Consider the following 25113-nt stretch of genomic DNA (forward strand, 5'->3'; position numbering starts at 1 on the left):
CGCGTTACGTTAGGCACAGACTCTGATGGCTGAAGAGGAGGCGAAGGCGAAGGCCAAGTTTGGTATGGAGAAGCCAAGGCAGTCGCAGTTGTTGCAGAGAAGGATATCGAAAGGAGTGAGTTTATGGATAGTTTGTTGAGAGGGTGTGGCTGTGTGCGTTTCTGTGAGGAGGAAGTTGGACTAGATGATTGATTTGCGGATATGTCGGTTTGTCTGTCTGTCTGTGTTTGTATGTACGTTTGTTTGTCTGTTTGTGTGTACGTTTGTCTGTCTGTTTGGCTGGCTGGCTGGCTTATTGCTGGCTGTGTTTGTTTGTCTGTTTGTCTGTCTGTCTGTCTGTATGTATGTACGTTTGTGTGTCTGTTTGGCTGGCTTGCTGGCTGTGTTTGTTTGTGTGTTTGTATGTTTGTCTGTCTGTCTGTCTGTTTGTGTGTACGTTTGTCTGTCTGTCTGTCTGTATGTATGTATGTATGTATGTATGTACGTTTGTGTGTCTGTTTGTCTGGCTTGCTGGCTGTGTTTGTTTGTCTGTTTGTCTGTCTGTATGTATGTATGTATGTACATTTGTTTGTCTATTTGTCTGTCTGTATGTATGTATGTACGTTTGTGTGTCTGTTTGGCTGGCTTGCTGGCTGTGTTTGTTTGTGTGTTTGTATGTTTGTCTGTCTGTCTGTCTGTCTGTCTGTTTGTGTGTACGTTTGTCTGTCTGTCTGTCTGTCTGTCTGTATGTATGTATGTATGTACGTTTGTGTGTCTGTTTGTCTGGCTTGCTGGCTGTGTTTGTTTGTCTGTTTGTCTGTCTGTATGTATGTATGTATGTACATTTGTTTGTCTATTTGTCTGTCTGTCTGTATGTATGTACGTTTGTGTGTCTGTTTGGCTGGCTTGCTGGCTGTGTTTGTTTGTGTGTTTGTATGTTTGTCTGTCTGTCTGTCTGTCTGTTTGTGTGTAGGTTTGTCTGTCTGTTTGGCTGGCTTGCTGGCTATGTTTGTTTGTTTGTTTGTTTGTATGTATGTATGTCTGTCTATATGTATGTATGTATGTATGTACGTTTGTGTGTCTGTTTGGCTGGCTTGCTGGCTGTGTTTGTTTGTGTATTTGTATGTTTGTCTGTCTGTCTGTCTGTCTGTCTGTCTGTCTGTTTGTATGTACATTTGTCTGTCTGTTTGTATGTACATTTGTCTGTCTGTTTGTATGTTTGTATGTGCATTTGTCTGTCTGTTTGGCTGGCTGGCTGGCTTGCTGGCTGTGTTTGTTTGTATGTTTCTCTGTTTGTCTGTCTGTTTGTATGTACATTTGTCTGTCTGTTTGGCTGGCTGGGTGGCTGCCTTGGTGGCTGTGTTTGTTTGTATGTTTGTCTGTTTTGTCTGTCTGTCTGTTTGTTTGTATGTACATTTGTCTGTCTGTTTGTCTGTTTGTATGTACATCTGTTTGTCTGTTTGGCTGACTTGCTGGCTGTGTTTGTTTGTATGTTTGTCTGTCTGTCTGTCTGTCTATCTGTTTGTCTGTCTGTTTTTCTGTGTTTGTATGTACGCCGGTCTGTCTGTCTGTCTGTTTGTCTGGCTCTGTCTGTCTGTTTGTATGTACATCTGTCTGGCTATTTGTGTGTCTGTACTTGTATGTATGTATGTTTGTCTGACTGTCTGTCTGGCTGTATGTATGTATGTGTGTTTTTTGTCTGTTTGTGTCTGTTGGGCTGTCTGTTTCCAACTTTGTGTCTGTTTGTCTGTCTGTTTGTGTGTGCTTGTTTGTCTGTTTGTATCTGTCTGTCTGTCTGTCTGTCTGTCTGTCTGTCCGTCTGTCTCTGTTTGTCTCTGTTTGTCTGTCTGTTTGTTTGTCAGTTTGTATGTTTGTGTGACTGGCCTGTTGGCTGTTTATTATTCTGTTTGCCAGTGTAACAATATGTTTGTTTGTTTGTTTGTTTGTATCTATGTATATATGTATGTATGTCAGCTTGTCGGCCTGTTATTTGGTCTATTTGCTCTCTACTTAGTCACCACACATTGCCTGTGTAATCGATTTCCCTTTTCTATTTTCAATATAGGGAAAAGGTCAGTACTTTGATTCCGGAGACTACAACATGTCCAAAGCAAAGGGCAACAAGCTACCATCCGTTCTCAGCACCGACCATCCCAGGCCAGAAAACATTCGTCAGAAGAAAATGTCCGCTCCAGCAGTGATGCATCATGGTGGTCACGGCGGTCCAATTCCAATTCCTAAACACCTTCGTACCCCCAGTGGTGGCGATGGAGGTCACCCACCAAGTAAACTGAGTCCACCCGGTGTCACCAGTTAAGCAATTAATCGATTGTCTGCGCCAGTTTTTCGTCACTATAGACTGTCTAGTTTGCTGTGGTCGTCTTCTGCTCGAGCGTTCTGTACATACGCGCTACACACGTGCTACATTATGCAATTTCACAATACAGTATAGATGTCTTGCTGTGGACATAGAGTGTGTTTTGTGTAAGTCATGATATGCTAACAGAGTGAGTCATTGGTGATGACTTGTGATATACTCTAGTAGCATGTTGTGTCGAGCCTTTTCCGCCCCGCGTACACCGAAGGTCTGGCCACGCGAGACTATCTTGCTATGAGTAGTGTGCCCCACTACACAGTCGATGATAAATATTTCTAAGTGACTGTTTTTATAAAAACCAAATGATTCTATATATTAACTTGAGTCAGTCTGACGTCTATGACGGTAATGTTTATAATATCCCGTATGTTTGCGTTAATTAACACGATTGCGTTTGATCAAACTTCTTGCAAAGATTCAAACATCTAGAAAATTTTATGAAATAATGTTAATCAATAATCTCAATTAATAATTAAATGAACAACGTCCGGAACCCATGTAACCTGTACCAGGTTTAACGCGCGCTAAATATGCGTAACCTCTCAAGATTGTGTCCTTAACTTATCTAGCGCGCGTTAAAACTGCAAGCGGTTGTTAGCCAGTATGCTTACACCTCAAGTGGAGTGGGGACAGAAAAAGGATACGATCTTTTTGGGCGTACAACTAATCAACGTAGATGTAAGCAACTGTCACTTTGCTAACGCTTGTTTGCACTAGATTTTAACGCATTAATTAATTAATTAATTAATTTCAATTTTTGTTTGTTTGCAGCCCGACTCTGTTCGTTTAGACTGGACAGAGAAATCGCTTAACTTTGAAGGTAGACTGACATTAATGGTAAGTCACGTGACTACCACATCCAAGGTGTGTGTGTGTAGCTACCGGAGAGGGAGCAAAGGGCCTTGATCAGTATGGCATTCAGATTGACTTTTGTGAGGAGATTGACGCAAAGGTATTTGAGATATTAATTAATTTGTGACATTAAAAGTCTATTAAATTAATCATTTATTAGTTAAATAATTGATTAATTAATTTATTTATTTATTACTTGATTAATTAAAATTAGAATTAAGTGTATATTTTAAAAAAATTTGAAATTTTTATTTATTTATTTGTGCATTTTTGTTTTAGATATATTTATTGATTATTTATGTTACATAATTTGATTATTATTTCTAAATTATATTGTAAATAAATTAGGTAATAAATTAGTTAATAAATAATAATTAATTAAATTCCATCAACACCATCAACTGTCTGGAACCGGGTCAAGTCTACAAGTGCTTAGGTGTAGATGAGAGTAACGGTATTCAGCACAGCATGATGCGGGAGAGACTCCGTCATGAGTACTTCCACAGAGTGAAGGTGGTTCTCCGGACTGAGTTGTATGGTCGGAACAAGATTCTAGCCATCAATGGGTTTGCACTACCGGTTCTCACTTACGGTTTGGCGTCATTCATTGGGGGTGCACGGACCTGCAGCAGCTTGATCGACGGACCAGAAAGCTCCTCTCTATGCACGGTGTCCACCATTTTGCTGCAGACGTTGACCGACTCTACGCTCCTTGCAGTGATGGGGGTAGGGGGTTACAACAGATTGAGTCGACATATCAATCTTGTATTGTGAGGCTGAACTGTTACCTTGCTGACAGTTCTGATCCTTTCATGCAGATGATATGGGAGTGTGTCTCTGGAAAATCTTCACACTCAATCAAGCGCATGGCTTGTCGCTTTACTGCACAGCTGCAGAGGAGTCTTGCTTCGGACAACAAGTCGCAGAACTTACACAGGAATGCATCCATCTCGGTTGAAGGTGGCTTTGAGCAAGCGCCTGAAACAGATGCGAGACATTACCGTACGTGTTGCAGTTCTCTTCGTGTGCGGTCCTGGAGTGGGAAGCCTATGCACGGGCAGTATCGCCGTCTCACTGAGCAACCGCCTGTGGACATGAAAGAGACCTACAGATGGCTAAAGGCAGCGAATCTTCCTGCTGCAACTGAGGGACTGGTTGTTGCTGCTCAAGACCAAGCTCTTCGGACTCGGTACTATGAGCGCAAGGTTCTACATCGTGATGTCAGTCCTACTTGCCGCATGTGCAGTGTAGGCCTGGAAACAGTCGACCACATTGTGGCAGGCTGTAGTGCTTTGGCACTGACAGACTACACTGATCGACACAATCAGGTGGTCTCCATCATTCACTGGGATGTTTGTCGCCATTTTGGGGTTCCAGTGGAGAGCAGATGGTACCGGCATCATCCTGATAGGCTTGTGGAGACGGATGACATTACTATGATGTGGGATACCACCATCCCCACTGCCAGGAAGATCAAAGCCAATCGTCCAGACATCTGTCTCAGAAATAGGAAGACAAACACTTGTCTTCTTATTGATATCAGCTGTCCTGCTGATGGCAACATTGGCAAGAAACATGCTGAGAAGTTGGCGAAGTACAGCGACTTGCGAGTGGAGATAAGCCGCATGTAGCATTGTCAAACACTGGTGGTTCCGGAGGTCTTGGGAGCTTTGGGCACAGTGCACGCAGGTATTGCACGGTGGCTGGACATTATTCCAGGTCATCACAACCTGCAGCACTTACAGAAAACAGTGCTTCTGGGATCTACTCGGATTCTTCGTAAAGTCATGTCTTCTTTCTAGACAGCCGTGATGGTCTAAGTACTTCTGAAGCAGGGTTTGCTTCCGGTACTTGTAATAGACTCTACAAACCAGACTGATCTGGTTGAGCACGACATAAAATAATAAATAAATTAGTTAATAAATAACAATAATTAGCTAAATTTGAATTTTATTATTAAAAAATAATGATTTAATCAAAAGGTAAGGAAACTGTAAACACAATTTTTATTATTGAATTTAGAAATGTTCGTACAAAATCAGAGCACGTGATGTACACATTACAATACCAAAGGCAAAAGGTGAAGACAACACACACATTGGCTGGCATACCAAGCGTTTGCAGTTTTGATGTCATGAAGACTTAAGACACGACGTTGTCATTGTAGCTGGTGATTGGCCTCATCTGACATCACAATCAAAGTCTCCTCATTGGCTGAAGCTCAATTTTGATTTGCTGGTTGTGGAAGAATCTGAAGAGGAAGAAGTGGAGGTGGAGGAAGAAAGTGAGGAAATTAAGGTTGGTTTTCTGTTGTTGTGTTGTGATGGGAGGTTCATGTGGTGGTGGTTGGTGTTTGTGTTTAGAAGTTGAGAAAGAATGCACGAGTTATTGATGCTAATACGAATTTGAAGGAGGAGATAGAAGCAGCTAAGAAAGACAGTGAGATGTATAGTTGGTAGATAGGAAGACAGAGAGAGAGAGAGAGATGAAATAATGGACAAGCAAATGTGTGGACAGATATGTAGACAGACAGATGGGCAAATTAACAGGCAAACAGAACATATAGAGACAGACAGACAGACAGACAGACAGACAGACAGACAGATAGACAGACAGACGGATAGACAGTCTGACTGATACACACACACACACACACACACACACACACACACACACACACACACACACACACACACACACACACACACACACACACACATGCACACACACAGGCAGACAGACACATTGACACACAGACAGACAGACAGACACACAGACAGACAAACAGGCAAACAGACAGATTGACACACACACACACACACACACACACACACACACACACACACACACACACACACACACACACACACACACACACAGACAGACAGACAGACAGACAGACAGACAGACTGATAGTACCTACCGTTTATGCACTAATTGCCAACAACATCATCTATTAGTGTTTCGACTTTTCATCAAATGCTATCTTGCTGTCTACAACACCGTTCAATGGCTGATATACACCACATTTGCGGTTATTTTTATCATCCGGCTAATCTTTTACGGCCAAGGTTAATATCAATTTTACTATTAAATTAACTAATTAAATTGAAATATTTTATTTTGTGTTAGATTCAATCTCAGGCACATACAATGCCACTGACCCTCTAATGACGATTGGTCAAGGCATGGCTTTCTTGGAAATTCTACACCCAGTTTTAGGGTTTGTCAAGACTGGAGTTGTGGCTCCATTGATACAGGTGTCATTGTTGATATCAATTAATTAGACTTGTTTTTATTATTGCTACTTAGAATAACCATCTATTGCAAATTTTATGTTAGACATTTACTGGTTAAGTGTGATGCACTTGCTTGTTTTCGTAGGCTTTTTATTGTGACGATTGCCTGCCTGTTTGTCTGTCTGTCTGTCTGTTTTCTGTCTGTCTGTCTGTCTGTCTGTTTGTTTGTCTTTTGTCTGTCTGTCTGTCTGTCTGTCTGTCTGTCTGTCTGTCTGTCTGTCTGTCTATCTGTCTGTCTGTTTGTATATGATAAAGACGTTCAACATTTTGTTCATTGTCTATTATTGTTATGCATACGTAAAGTTAGCGATTGTTATTAGTAGAGTAAGAGTTCAAATATAATAATCTGTCTGTTTGTCCGTCTGTCTTTTTCTGTCTGTCTGTCTGTCCGTCTGTTTGTCTGTCTTTCGTTCTGTTGTTCTGTTTGTCTGTCTGTCTTTCTGTCTGTCTGTCTGTCTGTCTGTCTGTCGGTCTGTCTGTCGGTCTGTTTGTTTGTTTGTTTGTTTATCTGTCTGTTTGTCTGTTTGTCTTTTGTCTGTCTGTCTGTTTGTTTGTCTGTCTGTCTATTCATCTGTCTGTCTGTCTGTCTGTCTGTCCGTGTTTGTCTGTCTTTTGTTCTGTCTGTCTGTCTGTCTGTCTGTCTGTCTGTCTGACTGTTCGTCTGTTTTTCTGTTTGTCTGTCTGTTTGTCTATTTGTTGGATTGTATTATCATAAATACAATGAATACCTAACCAGTTGTATAGTTTGATCAGACCCAATGTAAGACAATCTCATCATGCATGTGTGGGCGCGTTCATAGGTGGCAGGCAGAAACTCTGTTCTGTTTCTCTTCATAACGCCATTCAAAGAGATGCACACAAAGTGGACAGTCGCCTTTCTGTTGTTCGATTGGGCATTAGCAGAATTTGTGAGGTGAGACCATTCGCTCTCAGCATTGAGTCAAACATATTGATGCTGTGTATTTAGATACCCATATTATGCTCTATCATCGTTTAATGCCAAGAGAAAGTGGATTACTTGGCTGCGATATTCGTGTTGGATGGTGCTTTATCCAATTGGGTTTGTGTTGGAAGGTGAGAACTTGAAGTGGTAATAATGTGTATTGACTTTGTGGGAGAGTCTGTGTAGAATTTGGATAGTTGATGATGCCCGATTTTGTTGTCAGTCTTTTGTTGTTCTACTTGTTTTATTTCTTGTGTTTTTATGTCTGTCTATGTCTTTGTTTGTTTGATTGCTTGTTTGTCTGTCTGTTGTTGTTTGTTTGTTTGTTGTTGTTTGTTTTTTGTTTTTGTGTTGTTTGTTTGTTTGTTTGTGTTGTTGTTTGTTTGTTTGTTTGCTGTTGTTTGTCTGTTTTTTGTTTGTTTTTTTGTGTTGTTTGTCTGTTGTTGTTTGTTTGTCTGTTGTTGCTGATTGTTTGTTTGTCTGTTCTTGTTTGTCTGTCTGTTTTTGTTTGTTTGTCTGTCTGTTGTTGTTGTTTGTTTGTCTGTTGTTTGTTGGTCTGTCTGTTTTGTTTGTTTGTTTGTCTGTTTTTGTTTGTTGTTTTGTTTGTCTGTTGTTGCTGATTGTTTGTTTGTCTGTTCTTGTTTGTCTGTCTGTTTTTTTTTTTTTGTTTGTCTGTCTGTTGTTGTTGTTTGTTTGTTTGTCTGTTGTTTGTTTGTCTGTCTGTTTTTGTTTGTTTGTTTGTCTGTTTTTGTTTGTTTGTTGTTTGTTTGTCTGTCTGTTGTTGTTTTGTTTATGTGTCTGTTGTTGTTTGTTTGTTTATCTGTTGTTTATTTTTTGTTGTTTGTTTATTTGTTGTTTTGTTTGTCTGTTGTTTTGTTTGTCTGTTGTTGTTTGTTTATTTAACTAACTTCTTTAGCTTTAGTGAGTCTGACTATCTTTGAGAATTGGGATCATAACTGAAGAGACTTACGACTGTAATCATCTTGTCTGTATGCGTGTTTGTCCAAGTGTTGGTCACCCTTTTATTTATATGTTTGATCTCTTTATGTGACTCTGTGTTTATTTATCTATTCATCGGCTCTGTTATTGTTAATATATTCTTGTTTGTTTGTTTGTTTGTTTGTTTGCTCTGCTTTTGTGTATTTTTGTTTGTTTATGTTTGTCTTCTCTTTTTGTGCATTTTTGTTTGTTTATGTTTGTTTTCTCTTTTTGTGTATTTTTGTTTGTTTGTTTGTTTTCTCTTTCTGTGCATTTTTGTTTGTTTATGTTTGTTTTCTCTTTTGGGTATTTTTGTTTGTTTATGTTTGTTTTCTCTTTTTGTGTATTTTTGTTTGTTTGTTTGTTTGCTCTTTTTGTATATTTTTGTTTGTTTGTTTGTTTGCTCTTTTTGTATATTTTTGTTTGTTTGTCTGTCTGCTTTGTCATCATTTGCATATTTATTTGTTTATCTGTCTGTCCACTCTGCCTTTGTATGTTTTTGTTTGTTTATCTTTGTCTGTCTGGCTGCCTCGTCTGTTTGTCTATGTTATTGTTTGTATGTGTTTGGCACATCTCACATTTCTAACACACAAATGCACTCATACTCTATGCCCATGTGCATTAGTGTGGATGGTAATCGTGTGGTTGTCGTTCAATTACTCTGTCGTGTTATGTTTAGGTGTTGTTGGGTATCAATCATCAGTTTACATGCAACAAGTGGGTTTTCTCAGTCTACAGCTCCCCAACCCTCTCAACTTCACATTCAGCTTATGGCCATTCGCTGCCATGTACCCTTTCTTGGTCGCAATTGGTGAGTCGTTTAGCATGGTGTATTACTGATTGATATTAATATGATTTGGTTTAATTTAATTTAAAGGCGGACCATTGATGTTTGCACATATGTGGCGTCAACGAAGGGAACGATTAGGACAAACATCAAAAAGGAGAAAAGTGAAACAGAATTGAACGACTGATTGACTGACATTGTGTGTGTGTGTGTGTGTGTGTGTGTGTGTGTGTGTGTGTGTGTGTGTGTGTGTGTGTGTGTGTCTGCTGCCCATCAGTTGATGTGTAGTGAAGCAACAGTGTGCAACACAGAATAATTGAATTCAATGGCTGAAGAGGCGAGACTCATGAGACGCACTGTAGACAGAGAAAATAACTTTGCATTAATATTAACAAGCCACTGTCAAGTCTGCAGATATAAATCTATAAAAATGTCACCATTTTATATTAAACGCATTTTCTATCTTTTCGACTGCGTGGTACTGTGTGTGTAGGCACTTCTGTGCCTTCTCACTGTCCTCTCCATTCAACCAATCTGCATACAATCGTGACACGCCCCCACACGTCAAGGGATCCACCATGTCAGCCATCGCATACACATCGTTGAGTCTCATCACGAGATCCTTAGCATTCTGTCCCTCCTGCGGTCTGATCTGACCTCCACCATTCAAACAACCCGAAGGACAAGCCATCAGCTCGACAAACTGATACGAACATTTATTCCGTTTGATCTTCTGCACGACGTTCTGAATATTCCTGAACCCATAAGCGGCCGCAAACTTGAACACCGGCTTTCCTTCTAGTTCAAGAGTCGTTTCCTTGAAGTCGACGTTTCTCACTGTTTTGTATGTGATTTTGTCGAGCGTGTGACCGTACACCTCCCTTGCAGCGTACCTCAACACGAACTCTAGATACCCCCCTGATCCCCCACCACAGTGATCCTGCGGGTTCTCTCGGATGTGCCCGGGAAGCGTGTCTAGAGGAGTCGCATCTACAGATAGGAAATCGATTCGTTTGTCTTCCAGTAGCCGCTCGATCTCGACCGATGTCACCACACAGTCGACGTCCTTTGTCCGAAAAACGTCGTTATAGAAATCGTCTCTCGACGCTTCCAATTTCTTATCATAGCACGGCATCACTGCAATGTGGTACACACTATTCGGACGTACGCCGTTTATGTCGGCTATATAATCCTTCACTAACGATCCCATAATCTGTTGAGGCGATTTCGTCGTGCTAATGAACGGCAACACGTAGGATCCTTGAGTTTTCTCAGCATAACATACCCATCCGGGACACGATGACGTCAACATAGGCAGCGGACCCGGTGATGACGTCACGTCGCCGCCATAACGACGCAGGAATTCCTTCCCGCTTTCAATCAGAGCGACGTGATTGGCTACTGTGGTATCATACACCCTCGCAACACCAAACCCTTTCAAAACGGTCGTCAGTTTCTCCTCGGTCTCTTTCAGTGTCAGCCCGTAGCGAGCGGCGAGTGACACCCGAGACTGCGGAGAGAGCGAGACGACGGGAAAACGATGCCCGCAGCTCTCGGGAGGTGCCGCCAGACTCTCGTCCAACACGCGACACATTTCTTCTCCACTCTGTTGCCTTATGAGCACCGTTTCCGCCGACGTCACGCACCCGCTGCATGCGAGACAGTCGTTGAGCGTTATTTTGGCCTTCGGGAGTGGCGTCTTCGTTCCCTGCTCGTCGATTTGGTAGTAATCTCCGTCGTTTTCGATCGCAAGTTTGCCCGCTTTGGATCCGGGCAGTCGCTCGACCTTGACCGGTTTTATACAGTCCTGAGACGGCGCGATAAAGTCGTCCAGGTCTGTGAGACGAAGAGCGCTGCTGAATTGCGCCATGAAAGAGAGAAACCGGACTAATCCGCCAGCACTGTAACATCCGGGATAAAGCCTCGTGTATCCAGACTACATTTTTTACATTTGATTAACGCGCGTTAGCTAAATCTTCTTTTCCTGGCATGGCTGACGAAGAGGTGACCTCCGGTGAACCGTCAATCGTGAGACTTACCGTCAAGACACCCAAAAGTAAAGAGACAGTTGAGATATCAGCAGACGCAACCGTCAAGCAAGTGAGTTCTCATTAGGGGGTCGGCCATTTCACTCATCGACAATTCTCTCTCATTTACCAGCTTCGAGATGCCGTTTCATCTAAATTCAACATTTCATTAGACAAAATATGTCTTATTTTTGGAGGCAAAATACTGAAGGACGAGGACACGATAGAGAAACACGGTGAGTAGGAGAGAGATTGTGTGTGCTGTCGTTGTGAGTTGTGTGACTGTGATTGGATGCGCAGGACTTCGTGATGGGATAGCAATACATTTGGTTATCAAGGCGCAGAGCAAGGTATCCTAGTTGGTTAATGATATTTATTAGTAATGAGAGAGGAAAGTTGCAGTGGAGAGGAGGAAGGGATGAGGTTGTGTATTGATGGAGAGACAGAGGGATGAGATAGGATGGATGCGTGGGTGGAGTAAGGAGGCAGTACTGTACTATAGATGTGTGATATTATGGAGGTAAAATAAATGGACAAGATAGAAAGGAGGTAGACTGATTGACATATCAGTGTGAGTGTGAGCATGAGCGTGTACACACACACACACACACACACACACACACACACACACACACACACACACACACACACACACACACACACACTGAAAGTGAAGACAGTACAATTACAGTAAGTTTACTGGCAAACTTTCTGTTTCTAGACAACAAGCTCTCCTTCACCTTCCACTCAACCTAGTCAACCTAGTCAAGTAAGACACTCCACCACAAGCTAAACATCAACACACTAATTCTAAACAACTTCTGTTGTAGCCTTCTGGTCCATCTGTGGCTACTAGTGGAGGTGCCGCTAGTGGAGGTGCCGCTAGTGGAGGTGCCGCTAGTGGTTTGGGTATGGGAGGATTTGGATTTCCTGGAATGGGATTTGGAGGAATGGGAGCAATGGGAGGAGGTGGAGGACTTGGGGCTGGTATGGGAGGAGGAATGCCAAGTGAGTTGTTATTGTTGCTGTTGTTATTGTTTGTTTGTTGTTATTGGTTGCTTGTTATTAATGTTTTGTTTGGTGTTATTGTTTGTTTGTAGTTATTGTTTGTTGTTATTGGTTGTTTGTAGTCATTGTTTGTTTGTTATTTGTTGGTATTGTTTGTTATTGTTTGTTGTTATTGTTTGTTTGTGGTTATTGTTTGTTGTTATTGTTTGTTATTGGTTGCTTGTTATTAATGTTTTGTTTGTTGTTATTGTTTGTAGTTATTGTTTGTTTGTAGTTATTGTTTGTTGTTATTGTTTGTTTGTAGTTATTGTTTGTTTGTAGTTATTGTTTGTTTGTAGTTATTGTTTGTTTGTAGTTATTGTTTGTTGTTATTGTTTGTTTGTAGTTATTGGTTGTTTGTAGTTATTGTTTGTTTGTAGTTATTATTTGTTGTTATTGTTTGTTGTTATTGGTTCTTTGTTATTAATGTTTTGTTTGTTGTTATTGTTTGTTGTTATTGGTTTCTTGTTATGAATGTTTTGTTTGTTGTTATTGTTTGTAGTCATTGTTTGTTTGTTATTATTGTTTGTTGTTATTGGTTGTTTGTTATTAATGTTTTGTTTGTTGTTATTGTTTGTTTGTAGTTATTGTTTGTTGTTATTGGTTGTTTGTAGTTATTGTTTGTTTGTTATTTGTTGGTATTGTTTGTTATTGTTGGTATTGTTTCTTATTGTTGGTATTGTTTGTTGTTATTGTTCGTTTGTAGTTATTGTTTGTTTGTTGTTATTGTTTGTTGTTATTGGTTGTTTGTTATTAATGTTTTGTTTGTTGTTATTGTTTGTTGTTATTGGTTTCTTGTTATGAATGTTTTGTTTGTTGTTATTGTTTGTAGTTATTGTTTGTTTGTTGTTATTGTTTGTTGTTATTGGTTGTTTGTTATTAATGTTTTGTTTGTTGTTATTGTTTGTAGTTATTGTTTGTTTGTTGTTATTGTTTGTTGTTATTGGTTGTTTGTTATTAATGTTTTGTTTGTTGTTATTGTTTGTTTGTAGTTATTGTTTGTTTGTTGTTATTGTTTGTTTGTTGTTATTGTTTGTTGTTGTTATTGGTTGTTTGTTATTGTTGTTATTGTTTGTTGCTATTGTTGTTTGTTTGTTGTTATTGTTTGTTTGTTGTTATTATTTGTTGTTATTGTTTGTTGTTATTGGTTGATTGTTAATGTTTTGTTTGTTTGTTGTTATTATTGTTTGTTTGTTGTCATTATTGTTTGTTTGTTATTACTATTGTTTGTTTGTTGTTGTTATTAATGTTTTGTTTGTTGTTATTGTTTGTTATTGTTTGTTATTATTATTTGTTTGTTATTGTTTGTTGTTATTATTTATTATTATTATTTTTTTGTTGTTGTTATTGTTGCATAGAGTGCAAGTAGACTTTTTACTATTTGTATTATAGATTTTGAAATGATGCAACAGCAGCTTATGTCGAATCCTGAATTGATGGCTCAGATTATGGAGAGTCCTATGATGCAGGTGATGATCGGATGTCAGAGGAAGATGTCATTCTGTTTGATTGCTTGTTGTGTTTTCGTGGTGTTTTTGTCTGTATGTCAATGTGTTTGTCCATCTGTCTGTATGTTTGTCTGTCTGTCAATACATATATTTTCAAACATTGAACTATTATACACCATCTAAGCAAAGCAACTAAATACTACCCAAGCCAATAGGGCTTGGTTCTACCTACAACTATTTATGTTTATGTTGCTGTCTCTTGAAACAATCTTCTTTATTTTTCTGTCAATCACTCTAGCATTTGAATGTTGTAGACACACAGAAAACACAGATCTCCAGTATGTCTTGAAGGTTAATGCATTTGGCTTTCCGTCTTCATCTCTTGATAGCTGTGACAGTTTCTTCAAATAGTCTTCAGCTTTCTCTCCCCAACAGCCAAAATGTTCCAAAACTATAGGCACAAATGTTGGTCGAAAACCTCCAGGCAAGAGTTCCTGGTCGTACTTTTTGATCTTCAGATTTTCTCTTCTGGTTGCCGCTGCTCTCTGAGTTGTAGCTGATAAACCTTTTATTTCATTACTCCAGGGATGCGCTAGAGCAATATCCAATTCAAGATCCACCCCCGATGCCGAATCAAATACGACTATGTCTGATCTGTCTTCAGAATTGACATACCTTCCTCTGGGTTCTTTTACGTGATGTAATTGCAGTTGACTCAAACAGTCTGACCATGCTGAACTGTCTGTCTGTTTGTTTGTCTGTCTGTTTGTTTGTCTGTCTATTTGTCTGTCTGTCTGTTTGTCCGTCTGTTTGTTGTCTGTCTGTTTGTCTGTCTGTCTTTATGTTTGCCTGTGTGAGACACTCATGTGTTTGTTCATCTGTCTATTCATTTGTCAGTCTTTAGACTTTCCTGTCTATCTTTCAGTGTACTTGTTTGTTTACATTGATGTCTGCTGGTCAGTTTTTTGATTGTCGACGTTTCTATTACTCCAGTCTTTGATGAACGATCCTGAAGTGATGAGACAGATGATACACTCCAATCCTCAAATGCGAGAGCTGATGGAGGTGAGAGAATGTGTCATGTGTTACACGTAATCACTGCAGTCTAACTGTCTCGTCTTGTTCACAGCGTAATCCCGAATTGAGTCACATTCTGAACAATCCGGAGACATTGAGACAGGTAGGTGTGCATACGTTGGGTTGGTGATGGGGCATGTGTACAGTGTTTGAGTTTCCTGTCTTTGCATATTGTCTGTTGTCGTGTCTGTCTGTCTGTCTGTCTGTCTGTTTGTTTTGTCTGTTTGTCCAATACATATATTTGAAACACGAATCTGTCTGTGTCTTGTTTGTCTGTTTGTCTGTCTTTCTGTCTGTCTGTGTGTCTGTCTTTCTGTCTGTCTGTCTCCATGTCTGTTTGCTGTCTGTTTGCTGTCTGTTTGTTTGTCTCCATGTCTGTCTGTCTGCCTGTCTGCCTGCCTGCCTGTCTGTCTGTCTGTCTGTTTGTTTTGTCTGTCTGTCCAATATATATATATATATATATATATATATATATATATATATATATATATATATATATATATATATATATATATATATATATAGAAACACGAATCTGTCTGTCTGTCTTGTCTGTCTGTTTGTTTGTTTGTCTGTCTGTCTGTCTGTCTGTCTGTCTCCATGTCTGTTTGTCTGTCTCTCTGTCTGTTTGTCTCCATGTCTGCCTGTCTGTCTGTTTGCTTCTATGTCTGTCTGTCTGTCTGCCTGCCTGTCTGTCTGTCTGTTTGCCTGCCTGTCTGTCTGTCTGTTTGTTTTGTCTGTCTGTCCAATACATATATTTGAAACACGAATCTGTCTATCTGTCTTGTTTAGCTGTATGTCTGTCTGTCTGTTTGTCTGTCTCCATGTCTGTCTGTTTGCCTGTCTGTTTCCATGTCTGTCTGTCTGTCTGTCTGTCTGTCTGTCTGTCAATTCATATATTTCCAAACATTGAACTATTATACACCATCTAAGCAAAGCAACTAAATACTACCCAAGCCAATGTCTGTCTCTCTGTCTGTCTGTTTGTCTCCATGTCTGTTTGTCTCCATGTCTGTCTGTCCATGTCTGTCTGTCCATGTCTGTCTGTCTGTTTGTCTCCATGTCTGTCTGTCTGTCTGTCTGCTTGTATGCCTGCCTGTCTGTCTGTCTGTCAAAGAAATATATTTTCGTAAATCGGAACTATTACAGGCTAAATCAGAACTATTACAAGCTAAATCAGACTATGCAACTCTTAACTAAAAGTCTAATACATGATACACTACAGTTGACCCTGACTGTCTGCCTGTCTGTCTGTGTGTCTGTTTGTCTCCATGTCTATCTGTCTGTCTGCTTGCTTGTCTGTCTGCTTGCTTGTCTGTCTGTTTGTCTGTCCTTTTTATGTGTGCGACTGTGCGTATTTTGACTGCTTACCTTTCTCACACACTAGGCAATGCAGATGGCTCGTAATCCTGCCATGATGAGAGAAATGATGCGATCTCAAGACCGAGCAATGAGCAACCTGGAGGTAACACTCACTCACTCTACCTCACCACATCTTGATGATTCACTCCTTTTGTTTTGTTAGTCAATGCCGGGTGGTTTTAATGCTTTACGTCGTCTTTACACTGAAGTACAAGAGCCGTTAATGAGTGCAGCGCAAGAGCAAGCGGTTGGCAAGATTAACAGTTTTGTAGTGGTTTGTGATGTGACGTATTGTGGTTTTCAGCGAGATGCGGTACAAGCTCAAAATCCGTTTGCAGCTTTATTTGGAGGCAAGTTGTATAAGTGTGTGACATGCAGACAGATCAACAACTAGATGGACAGACGGATGGACAGACAGGTAGACAGACACATGGACAGAGAGACAGACAAGTAGACAGGTAGACAGGCACATGGACAGACAGGTAGACAGACAGATGGACAGACAGGTAGACGGGTAGACAGACAGATACCAGACAGAGACAGACAGATACACAGACGGACAGGCAGACAGACATGGAGACAAACTGACAGGTAGACAAATGGACAGACATACAGACAGACAGGTAGACAGACAAACAAACAGATGGACTGATGAACAGGAGTACGCTATTACACTGTACTCACACAGTTTACAGTTGGAAAAGGTTTGACACTCAATTCTTGCTGAACAGTGCAGTACAACCAATCACTGCCTCATCTTGATACATTCACATCACCCAACTCCCCATCACTGCAGTGTTTTACTGAACCATTGATATCAAACAGATATACGTAATTCCTATAGAGTGATTAGTGACTTTGCTTTGTAACTCAGAACTGGTAATGTTTCTTTGAGGTTAACCGTCTAACCTGCCCGTCTCTTCATCCACGATGTTGTACGAGTGTGTGGCATGGATCAACAACCAGATAGATAGACAGACAAACAGAAGGACAGAAAGACAGACAGACAGACAGACAAACAGAAGGACAGACAGACAGAAAGATAGATAGACAGACAGACAGACAGACAGATAAACAGACAGACAGAAAGATAGATAGATAGACAGACAGACAGACAGAAAGATAGATAGATAGATAGACAGACAGACAGATAAACAGAAGGACAGACAGACAGAGAGACAAACAGAAGGACAGAAAGATAAACAGACAGAAAGATAGATAGACAGACAGACAGACCGATAAACAGACAGACAGACAGACAGATGAACAGAGACAGACAGACAGAAAGACTATAAACAGACAGACAGACAGATGAACAGACAGACAGACAGACATACTAATTATTGCGTATCGCAGGGTCTTCTCAACCTTCTGCAGGCTCGTCGTCTTCTGCTCCTCAACAGTCACCCAACACGTCACCGATGCCGAACCCATGGGCGTCTGGTAGCTTAGGGGGAGGTCAACAATCACAGCCACACGCACCGTCTAGTGCAGCAACAGGAAGTACAGGTACAGGGACGACAACAAGTGGTGTGTCTTCGTCAGCATCTAGTGGAGCTGCGACTGGAGGAAATCCGTTTGCTGGACTTGGAGCCGGTTAGACATATGTTGCTGTGTTTTGCTGTTTGCATGTCTGTCTGTCTGTTTGTCTGTCTGTCTGTCTGTCTGTTTGTCTGTCTGTCAGTCTGTCTGTTTGTCTGTCTAAACATATCTGTTTGTCTGTTTGTCTGTCTGTCTGTCTGTTTGTCAATACATATATTTTCAAAGAACAACACTATTACATTCTAGTCTGGCCCAAACGGCCAACGCCATAATTTAACTACGTGCGAATGAACTGTCAGCTGTAAAGATCTTAGAATGTCCAAGCTTTGCTAACTTTCTGCGTCTGTCTGTCTGTCTAAACATATCTGTTTGTCTGTCTGTCTGTCTAAACATATCTGTTTGTCTGTCTGTCTGTCTGTCTGTCTAAACGTATCTGTTTCTCTGTCTGTCTGTCTGCCTGTCTCTGTCTGTGTGTCTGTCTGTCTGTCTGTCTGTCTGTCTGTCTGTCTAAACATATCTGTTTGTCTGTCTGTTTGCCTGTCTGTTTGTCTGTCTGTTTGTTTGTCTGTCTGTCTGTCTGTTTGTCTGTCCATTTGTATGTATGTCTGGCTTCTAATTGTCTGTATTTCTGTCTTTTGTTTACATTAATCTGCATACATTATCTGTGTTGATTGGACCATTGCTAATGTTACAGGAATGTTTCAAAGTCCAGGCATGCAAAGTATGATGCAGCAGCTGTCCAGCAACCCAGAACTAATGCAAAGCATGATGGATGTAAGCCGCCTTACACACACACACACACACACACACACACACACACACACACACACACACACACACACACAATCAAATTGATATCAATTTACTTTTAGAGTCCTCTCATGCAAACGATGGTGGACCAAATGGCATCGAACCCTCAGACAGTCGAAGATGTGAGTCGACACCATCATATGTATGTCACGTGTTTGTCCAACTCACGACGTCCATTCACATTCCAGATGTTGAGCATGAACCCTAGTCTTGCTGCAAACCCCGAGACGAGAGAACAAATGAGGAGAAGTCTGCCTCTATTGGCACAACAGGCAATGACAATGTTGTGATGTCAATCACTGTGTACATGACTGATGCATTTGTAGATGAGGAATCGGGAGTTTCGTAACGTCATGATGAATCCACGTGCAATGCAAGCCATGCTACAAATACAGCAGGGAATGCAGCAGTTGCAGGCCATATCACCGGCGATGTTTGGAAAGTGGGTTACGAGTTGTTTGTCTCTTTGATGTGATGTGGGTGTGTGTATGTGGGTTCTGATGTTTAGTTTGCTGGCTGGGGCACAGCAGATGGCGAGAGGAGGAGTGACACCGTCGGCATCAGATTCTAGTAATGATTTATACTTATTTACGTACACACACACACACACACACACACACACACACACACACACACACACACACACAGTAACACACTAAAACACTAACACACTGCAGATTGATGGACAAACAACAGACAGACAGACAACAGACAGACAGACAGACATGATGTGTTGTTTACCAACTGTTGTTGCTCTGTTGCATTTGTATCTGACTTCTTCTTTTAGCATCTGCGGCGTCTCAGTCACAAGCTTCACCTCTTTTACCTCAAGGTCAGGCAGCACCTGGTATGGTTGAGAGATATCAACAAGAACTAGAACAACTCAGTTCAATGGGCTTCTTTGATCGTGCTGCAAATATTCAAGGTTGTGTGTGTGTGTGTGTGTGTGTGTGTGTGTGTGTGTGTGTGTGTGTGTGTGTGTGTGTGTGTGTGTGTGTGTGTGTGTTTGTAATGTTTACTACACAATTTCCTGAACTATTATACCAACCGTTTCTGTTTGCCTTTCTAGCTCTCATTGTGTGTGAAGGTGATGTAAATAAGGCAGTTGAATTTCTACTCCAGAGTGGATAATTGATCTTCTCATTGTTCTGTTATTCATCTCTTCTGTTAGTTCTCTGTTCTACTTGTTCATTCTTACACAAGACATCCAATGTAGAATAATCTAATGGAAGTCTGTAGATGATGATGATGATGATGATGATGATGGGTGGTGGTGGTGGCAAATGAATTTTTTGAGGCATCCAGAAATCTGACCTCACAAATCTGTTAGTAATAATGTAGTGCCATTATCGGATGGCAGTGTGAACACGTGTCTGTCCGTGTAGCGCGTTCTCTTGTGAGTATGCGGTATTGGAGTTTCCATACACACAGCAGAATCAGAGCAGCAGCAAGGGTCCTGGTAGTCGGCGCGCATGACGCATTGCTCTCCGAGGGGTATCAGAGCTTAATAATCTACTAGGATCCATGGCCCGTCCTTCGTACGGGCAAGATACTGTAGTGTAAAGATAGGTCTGTGGACACGTCACGTGCAATCTTTGTTGCGAGGTCCCGGATATGCTGAATGAATTCGAATCTTGCTCTTCGCGATTGTTTCGATAGAAATCGACACACTCCCCGTGTAGCGCTTGCTGCAGAAAACGTGTAGGTTGGATTCGGTGCAAATGCGATCGGAATTTGGAAAGAAACGAAAGCGCTAGAAGAGTAAGTTTCGTCGGCAAGAGATATTCGATCGCTCGAAGCTTTGCGAAGGACGACGATGCATAGGGTCTACACAGGACTGGTGTGGGCGTGTGTTCGAATAAACCGGAATGTGTAGCGTTTGCGTCATCGAGAAATTTTACACGGGGGTCGACCCCTCGAGAGAGGACCCGGTGCGTAATTTTTTAAATTTTTACGCAAACCTTCCCCTGTGCGTGCCGAGTGTGCGTGCCGATTTCGGTTGCAAACGGACAAAAGACGTGGCCTCCAAACGCGAACACACACACAGACAGACAATTTGAGCTTTATATATTAGATACTAAAGTCCGTTCAAAGAATGGAGAGCCCGTGGGAAATGTGGTTACCAGATAAGGCCTAGAGGGCGGAAACAACAATATTGCTCTCATCTTGGATTGTAATACTAACAATCGATAAATGAGCATTTAGAGCAATGGTTGCTACCCAGCCCTCACTGCCTACTATCTATCTACTTTAGTACGTCAGGGTCCGTCCTGTTCAACAGTTTTCTGCCATTCGAACTGGCCAGAGAAGGCGTTGAAAATGTGACGGTGGCGAAATGGAAGCAGTATGTCGACCATGTCATCCAGAAAGTAGAAAATATTACAGAACGTCAGATGGCGTGCTCGAACAAGCGGTAGAAAGATTAGTAGGTGAGGAGAACTCTTCAGACAGTGAAGAGATCCTCCTAGGGGACGATGAGAATGACAACAATGATTAATACAATTAGTCTCGTAGGTGTCATTTACTGGCGGTATTCTTTGTCGATAATGTATGGGAGGAGTCTCTTTCAGGAAGCATGCTGTATCTACTAACCCAGGATCTATACAGTTAATTTGTCCAGAGATCTGACTCCACCTAGTCACGTGCTTTCGAATGATATGTTTATCAACGGCGTAGGGGGCGTACTTGCCCAGATACGGGAATTTTCCCACGGGCTCTCCATTCTTTGAACGGACTTTAGGATCCATGGCCCGTCCTTCGTACGGGCAAGATACTGTAGTGTAAGGTAGGTCTGTGGACACGTCACGTGCATCTTTGTTGCGAGGTCCCGGATATTCTGAATGAATTCGAATCTTGTTCTTCGCACTTGTTTCGATAGAAATCGACACACTCCCCGTGTAGCGCTTGCTGCAGAAAACGTGTAGGTTGGATTCGGTGCAAATGCAATCAGAATTTAGAGAGAAACGCAAGCGATAGAAGAGTAGGTTTCGTCGGCAAGAGATATTCGATTGCTCGAAGCTTTGCGAAGGACGGCGATGCATAGGGTCTACACGGGACCGGTGCGGGCGTGTGTTCGAATGAACCGGAATGTGTAGCGCTTGCGTCGTCGAGAAATTTTAGGCGGGGGTCGACCCCTCGAGAGGGGACCCGGTGCATAATTTTTTTAATTCTTTTACGCAAACCTTCCCCTGTGCGTGCCGAGTGTGCGTGCCGATTTCGGTTGCGAACGGACAAAAGACGTGACCGCCAAACGCGAACATGCACACACACACACACACACAGACAATTTGAGCTTTATATATTAGATATATAAAGGAGAGGTGTCTGTCTGTGTGTGTGTGTGTGTGTGTGTGTGTGTGTGTGTGTGTGTGTGTGTGTGTGTGTGTGTGTCCGTCCGTACGAGCGTTTCTCAAAGACGGCGGGTCCGATCTCGGCCGAATTGGCTCGCGCACGCCAAATTCATTAATCTCGAAAGTGAGACCGTGATCGTCTTCCTGACTTCTCCCACGACGACGCCATTTCCCGCCGATCGCGCTCGCTTCCGCTCACGCGCGAATATCTCCGGAACGCCAAATTGTATCTCCGCCGAATTTAGACTGCCCATTCTCGACGTCGGACGGTACGCGCCGAGCGTGTCGTTTATTGCGGGCGACGCTGGCAAACGGAAGATATTTTTGCTGATATCCGGGTCTTGAAAAAATACGCCCACAGTCGTTTGCCAGTCTACGACCGTCAAAGAGCTGCCGTGTTTGATGCACCTGTTCCCCGAAACGCCAGCAACGTCTTCGAACAGACGACGTTCAGCGGGACTGTCGAAATGACGAGAGTCGGCATTCGTTATATACGGGGAACGGATTATCCGGGTAAGTATTGCACGTGACATGCACGTTCCCAGATTCACGTCGAAATTATAGATGCCAGGTTGGATACACCTGTTCTCCGCAACGGGACTGTCGAAATGGCTTCAACGGGATCAATAATCCAATCAACGGCATTTTTTGAAACTGGACACGTGTCGAATAGATGCCAAGTTCGATACACCTGTTCCTCGCAACGGCAGCAACGTCCAAGTCGAAATGGTTTCACCCAATCGCTAATCCAAAAATCAACGGGCTCTAGAAACGGCAATTGTACGGGATATAACTATGAATGAGAATTCTGTCTGGCTGCTACTAAACGGTAAAAGCACTTACACCACGGCTAATTAGTGACAGTAAACGGTTCTCTATACAAACTGTACGTGACCTGGCTACACTCCTTCTGCCTCTCCAAGCATCAATCTCTACCTGTAAAGGCGACCTGTTTTCTGTCTGTCTGTCTGTCTGTCTGTCTGTCTGTCTGTCTGTCTGTCTGTCAATGGTATTATATTTTCATAAATCAGAACTATTACAGGCTAAATCAAATTAAGCAAAGCACGATACACTACATTACAATGACAACTAAAAAAACAAAAACTGAACACTGTCTGTCTGTCTGTCTCCCGGATAACATGGATGGACATCACAACGTGCATGGCCACCATAGAAGACGCCTAGCGCTGACGCGAGGTAAAGATGCGTGCAATCCATGATGACAATGTTGATACAGACGAGTAGACAATATGGGTAGAGGAAGACATCACAACGTGCATGGCCACCATAGAAGACGTCTAGCGCTGACGCGAGGTAAAGATGCGTACAATCCATGATGACAATGTTGGTACAGAGGAGTAGACAATATGGGTAGAGGAAGACATCACAACTGTCTGTCTGTCTGTCTGTCTGTCTGTCTGTCTGTCTGTCTGTCAATGGTAGTATAATTTCAAACATCGAAACTATTACAGGCTAGAGGAGCTAGTACAGCCACGTCTAAAGTAAAATATTTGAAAGTTTTGTTCTCTGCATAAACTACACTTGAAAAAACATATATGATATATGGACCGTATGTCTGTCTGTCTGTCTGTCTGTCTGTCAGTCTGTCTGTCATTAATGCTATAATCTCTACCTTTAGAGGTGACCTGTCTCTTCTCCACTTCCGTGTTGTATTGGCTCTATGACAAACGTGTGTGTCAACTGCGGCGCTATGAAGTGGAAAGGAGAAGCACTTGGCATGTGTTGTCCCCCGGGCGAAGCCGGGCGTTGGAGCTTGTCTAGATATATATGGCTCTGTCTGGTATACGTACAGAGTCGTAGATATAGATACGGCTCTGTCCTTGTATCCGTATATGCGGCTCTGTGTTATAAACGTGTAGCCAGAGACGTCGAATAGGCGTTTTAACGTTTATTTGTGTTTTGCGGGGGGGACGGGTACAAATTTGAGTCGCTCTATGTTACGTACTTGCTTGAAAGTGCCAGTATGGAGGTAGTCAGTGTGAAACTTGTGTTAGCGGCATAGTTGGGAGTTTCTTGTTGGGAGAATTTAGAGCAAATTTCTTTGACTCTCCGCCATCACACTGACTGGTGCGCATGTTCACTCATTGTGCAGCAACCCAGCGAAACCGGACCTTCAAACTAAATTTCTAGGCAACAGTGCGATCTCTAAATCATTGCATCTGTGGAAGTGTCCGTTTTCCCTAATTAATTAACCTAATCAATTAAACTCCGTAAGTACTTTGTGATCACAACAATCACTACACTGGGACTGGTTGTTGTTTCTGTTGGTTACTTATTAGGTAAGTAACAAGGTTTTGTAGAGCAGTTATTTTATTATTGTTTATTGATTGTCGGAGCTTCACTAATTGCCGCAAAATTATAACAATTTGACAAATTGTGAACACAAGGCGGCGATTAAGTTAAGGATTATTTGATCCAAAGTTCTAAGTTTGCACCTACACTGTTACATGGAATGACGAGCCTAGGTGTTACTGCGTTACTCCAGTGTGTTTGTCAGCACAACATTGCATCTGTTTCGTTCTCTAGTTTGTTCTTCCGTCCGTCGGTCTGTCTGGACCGTTCAGCACCAGAGCCATTTCACTTGATATTAACGTTTGCAGTTTGAGTCAAATTTAAAATCGTTCTCTCTGTGTGTCTGTCGTTTTGTCAGTCCGTCTATTATCGTAAATCAGGACTTTTACACACTCAACTGCTAACACACTGAAGTGTCTATCTAGTAGATGCATGTTCGTACGTATGTATAGACTGACCTACTCCATCTCTATGTCTGTCGGTCTGTCAGTGTACCTGTCCGCCCAACTGCACACGTACTCTGTTTTCTTGCTTTATTCCGACTACTCTCGAACGGCGGTGGATGTGAGCCGACTACGCAGCAATTCCGTTTTCCTTTGTCACTTCTTGAGACGCAAATGTGCTAACTCTCAATCGGGTGATACATACAACAGGTCTGTTGCACTTTAACACCAAGGTCTTCAAAATGGTTTGACGGCCAGCTTTTTGTGTCGGTTCCAGTGGTTTGAGGGCCACAGCTTTTTTGTGTCGGTTCCAGTACGAACAGAGTCGAGACCAGTCGTCTCACCAACAACCAGTGCCTGTGCTACTCTAGATAGTTGAGCGTTTATTGCTTTTCTAGTGCTAGTTCCTAAGGCGTCTCTATCTGTAACTGTTATGGGAGACCATTAGGGTATCAGAGCTATTAACTTGTGACCACATG

At 41.8% G+C, this 25113-nt stretch overlaps 4 protein-coding genes across 4 annotated transcripts in view; 3 read left to right on the plus strand and 1 right to left on the minus strand.

Annotated features, from left to right (window-relative positions):
- The window catches only part of LOC134192617 (cAMP-regulated phosphoprotein 19-like), a 2754-nt gene extending 308 nt beyond the window's left edge, over nucleotides 1-2446 (plus strand). Inside the window, exons 2-3 of the mRNA XM_062661365.1 lie at nucleotides 14-115; nucleotides 2045-2446. Coding sequence (XP_062517349.1) covers nucleotides 14-115; nucleotides 2045-2296 — 354 coding nt within the window. The 3' untranslated portion in view covers nucleotides 2297-2446. The remainder of the gene's footprint in view (nucleotides 1-13; nucleotides 116-2044) is intronic.
- Nucleotides 2447-2943: 497 nt separating this feature from the next.
- LOC134192679 (very-long-chain (3R)-3-hydroxyacyl-CoA dehydratase-like) lies at nucleotides 2944-9664 on the plus strand. Its single transcript, XM_062661429.1, has 12 exons — nucleotides 2944-3034; nucleotides 3128-3176; nucleotides 3235-3308; nucleotides 5231-5288; nucleotides 5376-5506; nucleotides 5572-5647; nucleotides 6169-6279; nucleotides 6341-6468; nucleotides 7308-7420; nucleotides 7475-7581; nucleotides 9108-9239; nucleotides 9306-9664. Exons 1-12 carry the CDS (start codon nucleotides 2960-2962, stop codon nucleotides 9392-9394), a joined length of 1143 nt encoding a protein of 380 aa, XP_062517413.1. The 5' UTR covers nucleotides 2944-2959; the 3' UTR covers nucleotides 9395-9664.
- On the minus strand, nucleotides 9575-11134 carry LOC134192678 (cytosolic Fe-S cluster assembly factor narfl-like). Its single transcript, XM_062661428.1, has one exon. It carries the CDS (start codon nucleotides 11083-11085, stop codon nucleotides 9649-9651), a length of 1437 nt encoding a protein of 478 aa, XP_062517412.1. The 5' UTR covers nucleotides 11086-11134; the 3' UTR covers nucleotides 9575-9648.
- Nucleotides 11118-19894, plus strand: LOC134192677 (ubiquilin-4-like). Its single transcript, XM_062661427.1, has 19 exons — nucleotides 11118-11315; nucleotides 11376-11478; nucleotides 11543-11592; nucleotides 11964-12011; nucleotides 12073-12250; nucleotides 13682-13758; nucleotides 14731-14802; nucleotides 14867-14917; nucleotides 16202-16279; nucleotides 16340-16423; nucleotides 16481-16526; nucleotides 17533-17772; nucleotides 18413-18492; nucleotides 18591-18650; nucleotides 18717-18800; nucleotides 18855-18970; nucleotides 19037-19098; nucleotides 19316-19453; nucleotides 19598-19894. The coding sequence occupies exons 1-19, from the start codon at nucleotides 11205-11207 to the stop codon at nucleotides 19657-19659; spliced, it is 1740 nt and encodes a 579-aa protein (XP_062517411.1). The 5' UTR covers nucleotides 11118-11204; the 3' UTR covers nucleotides 19660-19894.
- The last annotated feature ends 5219 nt before the right edge of the window (nucleotides 19895-25113 follow it).

Source organism: Corticium candelabrum, chromosome 16 (genome assembly GCF_963422355.1).
Source record: "Corticium candelabrum chromosome 16, ooCorCand1.1, whole genome shotgun sequence".
Lineage (NCBI taxonomy): Eukaryota > Metazoa > Porifera > Homoscleromorpha > Homosclerophorida > Plakinidae > Corticium > Corticium candelabrum.

Coding starts and splice junctions, on each gene's coding strand:
- LOC134192679 (XM_062661429.1), top strand. CDS start 2,960: ATGCTTACACCTCAAGTGGAGTGGGGACAGAAAAAGGATACGATCTTT. Junction 5,289..5,375: donor TACAATACCAAAGGCAAAAG/GTGAAGACAACA, acceptor TTGTCATTGTAG/CTGGTGATTGGCCTCATCTG. Junction 6,280..6,340: donor GCTAATCTTTTACGGCCAAG/GTTAATATCAAT, acceptor ATTTTGTGTTAG/ATTCAATCTCAGGCACATAC.
- LOC134192678 (XM_062661428.1), bottom strand. CDS start 11,085: ATGGCGCAATTCAGCAGCGCTCTTCGTCTCACAGACCTGGACGACTTT.
- LOC134192677 (XM_062661427.1), top strand. CDS start 11,205: ATGGCTGACGAAGAGGTGACCTCCGGTGAACCGTCAATCGTGAGACTT. Junction 11,316..11,375: donor CAGACGCAACCGTCAAGCAA/GTGAGTTCTCAT, acceptor CTCATTTACCAG/CTTCGAGATGCCGTTTCATC. Junction 16,280..16,339: donor GAGCAATGAGCAACCTGGAG/GTAACACTCACT, acceptor TTGTTTTGTTAG/TCAATGCCGGGTGGTTTTAA.